At 40.4% G+C, this 6,812-nt stretch overlaps 1 protein-coding gene across 1 annotated transcript in view; it reads right to left on the bottom strand.

The window, feature by feature from the left end:
* Positions 1–4,767: 4,767 nt before the first annotated feature.
* LOC142415203 (transmembrane 9 superfamily member 2-like) overlaps positions 4,768–6,812 on the bottom strand; it is a 34,157-nt gene continuing 32,112 nt past the window's right edge. Inside the window, exon 17 of the mRNA XM_075513251.1 lies at positions 4,768–5,382. Coding sequence (XP_075369366.1) covers positions 5,315–5,382 — 68 coding nt within the window. The 3' untranslated portion in view covers positions 4,768–5,314. The remainder of the gene's footprint in view (positions 5,383–6,812) is intronic.

Below are 6,812 nucleotides of genomic sequence, written 5' to 3'. Positions count from 1 at the left end.
TCATCTACTGCAGAGCCTGTCAGGGAGCAGCACAGGAGGGAAATGAAACCAGAAAATATGGGAGGCACATGTGCACATGTGATTAACCCATTTTTTTTATGATAAACAAAGCAGCTCGAGGGCCCTGTTCTCTCTGCCCCTGTAATAAATCTCCGGTTTTACTGTTTTATGATGTCAAACATCTAAGAGTTTTCCCTGAGTTGCAAATAGAACATAAATTACCTTGGGTAAACTCCGCACACACTAATGTTATCTATAAAAATCCTGGTGCTAATAACTTCACAGAAAGTCCAAGGGCTTCCCAGTTTGTATGAGCAAAGCTAATTAGTGTGTGTAGCCTGTAACTAAGAGGCATCGAGATTAGGAAGACAAAGTACCTTACTGTGAACTCCATAACTGTAGCTACTTTGGGTACCAAAATAGACGGTGACCCTGACCTGAAGTTTTGGGTACAGACTCGCAGCATCTCAACAGAACATGAAAGACATCCATCCTGCTTTTATCCCAGTAAAGTCAAAGACATCCCACATGGGTGTAAAGAAACTGTACTAAGAAGAATCCACCGTGTCTCCCAGAGAGTTGCATTGCCAGTTATTATCCTAGGGGAAAGCCTAGGCTGTTGTTAAGCCCTTTCCCTCCTGCTCTTTGCCATAAAAAGTCTGTTCTCCACAAGTGAATCACACTGCAGTCAAGTCATGGCTTTGGCCTTAATGAAGAGGCTAAAACCATGTGATCTCTTCTCATGTACAAGGGCCCTCGGGCACTTGCTGCAAGGGCTGTGCCCTCTGGAACCCCCTCCTGGTCTCCATCGCTGCAGGAGTGCGCTGGAACGCTCTGGGAAATGGGGTCAGACCTTCTTTTTCATGCTTCTCTAGCAGGAGGAGCTCTGCTCGGGGCAGAACGGCGTCCCTGGGCGTGAAAGAGAAAGGGAAAACGAAGGCCATGTAACCCAAAGCCACCCGCACCACCCCGAGTGCCTTCCTGGGTGCTCCCGGGAGAACTGCTGCTCCTGTGTCACAGTTCGGGAGATTTTACAGCTTCATGGTACCAGGTTTGTCCATGGTATTTAATGCCCGTTATCAGTATGAGAACAGTACAGTTGTAGAAAAGACAGTACCCTTTTCTAAAAATAACAAATGGTTAGTGCACACAGTTCATATTTAATAAAAATAGGAATACTGAAATAACTCCACTCCATGACATGAGTTTAGTAGACACTGTTTTTAAGACTCAGATCTAAGTTTAGTTGAATTAAACAAGTCATAGTTGCAGGTGAAGAGCACAGCAGCATCATCTTTCTATTCTTAAGCCTGGAAACACCAGCAGCTGTTCTGTAGAAATGCAGTGATTTCATTCCTGCTTGCAAGTGAAAATGCAAAGTAATAGAAGAGTGGTCAGAGAAAGTGACACCTGTGCTGAACTTTACTACTTTATTTCCAATAGCTTCAGTGATACAGCTCATGGGAGTGGAACTGGACATCTAAACATCTGGTGTAAGACTATGGAGAACAGATCTCCATCAGGAAATCACAGGTCTAAGAGCCATCCTTTCCTTACAGTTTCTGACCAGCATGACCCAACCTTTCTCCATCCACCTCAGCAGCCATTTGCCTTGTCTCTAGTTCTTACGATGCAAAACATCTAATATTCCTTATGTGTGATTTTCACAGCTGGATCTTCATGTGGTGATTGCTGTTAAAGATCTCACCCACAGGTTCCAGAAGGTATCCCATGTCTACGCTAGCATTTAACTGCAGGTAAAGTTTGGTTTAAATTTCCTCTCCACAGTCCTTTGCAACAGATCTCCGTAAACATTCAAGCTATTGCCATTGCAGACTTAATTCCAAGACAAATTTTAAATGTGAACTTGGAATGTGTTATCAAATACAAAAGCACAACTGTCATAAGGAACATTGAGCAAGCCATTGAAGACAAGTGTATTGCTGTTCATCGAACATCCTTCCATCCCAACTAATCATGAATAGGCCACGTGTTCCCAGCTCCCCCACAGCAGCACCGTTAATAGTCCTCAAGGAGGTTTACACAGGTATGGGCATGAATCCCATATACGTACTGCACGTGGCTCCCACCCTTGCTGTACATCAGTACGGCCTTGTTCTGGCATTGACATTCAGGAATGAAGATGAGTCTGTATCTGTTCAACACTGTTCAAGCAAGCGGAATGAAACGTAAAACATCAGCACTGAAATCCCTCCTTCCTTTGAGGTTCTGTTATAACTTGTCAAGTTTTACTTAAAATATGACAAACATGACATTCTACAAAGTCTGCTGGATTTGGGTGGTTATTACAAGAAGAGTCTTACATGGGAGATGCTTTACTTTGTCTGCTGCGAGTCCATTACTGGGAGCATCGCAAAAATACAATGTAAATGCCTATACACATACTTCAGAAAAGCTAAACAGCCTAATTTTGCTCTCTTTTAAAGAGGGCAGGAAGGCTTGGCTATCTGCAAGAGAATAGGGAATGTTTTACTAAGTCCATTGTTCTAATGAGAGTAGGTGAATAATGGTTATTTCCATGTGACAGCTATTATTCGTAAGTTAATATAAAATGGGTTAGAGATCAGACACCAGTTACTGGTAATCTAAGTACTTAAAACAATGGTGTCCCCATACTGACCATATCGTCTTCAAAACCCATGGCCAATTCAACACAGAGCGGACAAGATCTTCACCGACAGTTTAAAAACTCCCAAAGAGCGCTGAGAGTCACTGGAAAACCCCATTACTACAGCCCATTCTGTATCCAATAAAATTAAAACCAAGAAGTTTGTCTACTACTTTCTGGCTAGGGCTTACACCACCTTTAAACTGATACACACTCATAACAATTCATATTTAACTTACAGCCTGGTGGTTTTCTCTAGAGCTCTAAAGCCAAAAGACAGCTTGCAGCTTTTCCTTGGTCAAAAAAAGGTGGCAGAAAATTCTGAGGACTTATGGCCAGATTCTCTGCAAATAGCACAAATCTCAGATCTGGGGCTAGCAAAAATATTTAGATGTAGAGGACTTCAAGAGATGAGACGGGTAGTTGTCTCTTAGGCAGGGGGAGTGCAGCAGCAAATCTCACAGGTGTCCATGGATGGGAAAACAACAATGGACAAACTATTTTAAAACATGCCACCACTCAGATATTAGCCTGCCCCGGCTCATCCCTGTAGCATGTAAATAAAGAGCATCCTTAAAATTCACTTTAATTATACCCAAACGTACAGCCCATGACAGACTATTACAGCAGAATAATTGCTGTTGCCATGACAGCATCCATTTATTTTGAAGAAATGAGAGCAAAACTCAAGCCTTTTTCTGATTGTTTTAGATACATTCTATTGCTCTGCAACATTTTGTCTCCACCACAAAGACTGTTGAATTATGAATTATGCCAGATTTGCATGAATGGGGCCTATTACAAAAAACAAACCAAGTTATCTGATGATAACTGCATGAGAACAACTGATTTTACTTTTATGGCTTTGGCTCTAGACTACAGGCAAGCTTCAGAAACTTGCTTAACCCAGCTTCTACTTTTTAGCTCCCCAGTAGTCACAGTAAAAGCAGAGAAAGCACTGTAAATACAATTTTACAACTCATTTTACTTTGCCTCTTGCGAAATGCATATTTATTAATCTGGCAAATTTTCTTGCTGGGATTTTATGCCAATTGTAGCTCCAAATTCTCTCATGAATTCATTTCCCTTTGAACACGTAAAATTCAAGAGCAGCTTCAGCCAACAATTCTTTTTGTTTGTTTGTTTTAAAAGTATCCAATAAACACTCCCACAAACTTTAAATGTAAGATTTAATAGGAAGGACCTTTTTAATCAGAGCAGCACCAATTTCAATATGAGCATGAAATCTTTAATAGAGTGGTGCTCTTGAACCAGCAGATAACCGCAAGCTGGTAACTCTAATGGCAACTCTGGAGCTTTCCATCTCTGGGAGGGAACAGAAAGGAAATTGAGATTTTGGTGGTAGGAAGGGAAAACATTTGGGATGCCAAGTTGCCGTCAAGGGCATACCTGAACCTCACTTGAAACGGTCTTTATTGTAGCCAGTTCCTCCTGGTACACTAATGCTTGGCTCTTTTTATTAAGTTGTCTAAAGCTTCATTTTTATGCCACAGGCACTGTTCAAAAGATGTAGCCTGGTACTCATCCCAGCTTAGCTAGGTCACCTGTTCCACACTTAAATAACCTGGAAGGAACAACTACACGTAGATGTGAGACTTGAAATCCTCATACCAAAGGTTAGATTTTGGAAAGGATATTAAACATTAACTACAGTTACCTGGTATTTGTATGACTACGAAGATATAGAGTCATTTTGGGTCTTGTTAAATTGTGGGCTTAGACACTGAAAAGCAACTTCCAGAGATGAATGTTTCCATATGACAGTTAATAAGCTTTGAGTATTCCGCCCATTAATCTGAGTGAACATCCCCTTACATCCCCAATTTTGATAGAAAGTAATGGTTTGCCCAGCAAAAGATATTTTGGGTAAAGTTAGAGTAAGCGCACAGCTGAGGCACAGGTAATGGCAGCAGCAGCTTCAGAAGCCCCTGTCCATCCTACAGCCATGGATTCAAGTGACCTACCAGTCCTTCTGCTTGCATAGACAATTTGCAGCCGAAGTCACAGGCAAACTGCTTATAAACAATACAAAACTCAAGAGCTATCAACTGGTCAAACTAATGTGATCTGTGTCCAAGCAGTAAAGGCCTAGTTAACAAGAAAGGAAACAAGTCAGCTAGAGTTGTGCAGTTTTATTTGAACAAAAACCAGTGTCGATATTTTTAATAAAGTCTACATTACACTAAATGCATGTACATTTGTAAGAAGATATCTAGTTGTAAAGAAGGTGCAGGATAGTATGTACAATCATAGTTAAGTTAAAAAAATTCACATTTTACATAGATTTACTTGACAGTCCTATGCTTTCATGGTATATAAATGGTAACAAAAAGAGGTAACAAAAAAAAGATCACAAGGAATTTCAGCTGGAGGACTGTATAATGCACTCATTTTTCAAATAAACTACTTCACAGAATTTTTATTTGTCTTAAATCAAATTTTGGATATAATTTTTAGAATTATTAGAATTAACATATTCAATGAGTATACTGATGTAAACATTTTACCAATGGTGCCATTTCCTTCCATAAAAATCTCTATTTTATGCTGTATTCTGCTCTTCAGCTTTTACAAATTAGAATAATTACACAGGATGTTTTTCAATACATGGTAAAAATTATCAAACAGCAAGGGAGATATGTTCAAAAGACACTTTGAAGCTTTTCAGTCCACTTTCACAACACTGTAAATCTTACTTACAAACCAGAAGCAGGCAAAAAATCCAATAGTCCCTAAAATGAGAAAGTGAAAATGGTTAGTTTATCTTCTATTTTGCTCTGAGAGAAAAATCCTACAAGTACTTCCCAGCAGGACAGAATATAACACTGTAATCCAGCTAACTATCCAGAATAACAGCACTTGTTAAATTTAACAACACACATTCATCCCTAGGCTAAGTTATTGATTTAGATCAAAGACGATTTTTAGGACCAGGCTGCTTGGTGTACATTTAAACCACTGAAGGTGATGCTACTATCACCAGTAGCAGGCACACAGCGCCACTTAAAAAACTGACATTTATATGCACACAAAGCCACCACCTACCTTGGTTGGTAAGTCTATAATAGTTCACAGCCACCTATGAATGACACAAAACAAGGCCTTGGGAAAAATCACCTGGTCCAGTTTTCTGTTTATTGTCCTCTATTTATACTCAAGAACAGGAAACTTCTTACTCTGTATAACCTGTTACTTCCTTTTGCTAAAGCAATGCTCTGAGTGCTATAGCAGTTGGGAGCAAGCATCAAATGAAACTAGCAGTGACACAAACCAAAACACATAATTTTGTGTAACAAGTATTCAAGCTGCGGATTTTCTTGTCACAAGTCACTATAGATAACAAAAAAATACACTAGTTTGGGCAACTGAACAATTTAATGAACAAAGAAATCCAAAGGCTATTAATTACAGAGACACCATTTCAAGTACTAAAAAAGCCCTTGAGCCACAGCTGACGGGTGGCTGGGAGAAAGTACCAGTACATGCTTGCCCTGTTCTCATACCCCTTCCTGGGAGCACTGCTGTTAGGGTGCTTGGGTAGCAGACCTGTGGTCTGGTTTGGTATGGAATTCCTTGGTTTCTTACCAATCCAGTTCTTTAGTCATCCAACCCAACAGTAGGAGGAAAAAAACCCCACAACTACCTTCTGGAGGGACTTTGGGCCCCATGTCAAGTCCTGTGGCTCGGGTTAGCACAGTGCAGAGTAAGATGATGGAGAGAGGTGATGACACTGAATGAGATTAGTCTATACCAATCTTCTAGTCTTATGCTGAAGAACAAGTCTGTAATTTGCACCCCACAGTCACTATTATGGGGTAACTGCAAAGACATTGTCCATCACATTCAAATTACTTGAAGAACTTAGTATGCCAGGAGACATTGAGTACCATACAATTAATTGAGTCTTAAGCCTCTAAGGGAAGCGATGCATTGTTCCTCATGCTTTTACCTAGGGGTAAACTGCCACACAGATGTTAAGCCTTACCAGCTAAAAAAAGGGCAGGTCTCAGTTTCAGCTGAATTCACTCTCAAAGACACAGCTACATGCCAGCTCTGTGACAGCCCTTACCAGCTACACTACAGGCATTTGCAAGATCATGCACACAGCTCCTCCAGTTTTACATTCATCCTTTTCTGTTTGTACAGCCTATGTTTAACATCA

The sequence above is a fragment of the Mycteria americana genome, chromosome 10 (genome assembly GCF_035582795.1).
Source record: "Mycteria americana isolate JAX WOST 10 ecotype Jacksonville Zoo and Gardens chromosome 10, USCA_MyAme_1.0, whole genome shotgun sequence".
Lineage (NCBI taxonomy): Eukaryota > Metazoa > Chordata > Aves > Ciconiiformes > Ciconiidae > Mycteria > Mycteria americana.
The sequence above is the reverse complement of the archived record's forward strand: the minus strand, read 5'-3'. Positions and strand labels throughout refer to the sequence as shown.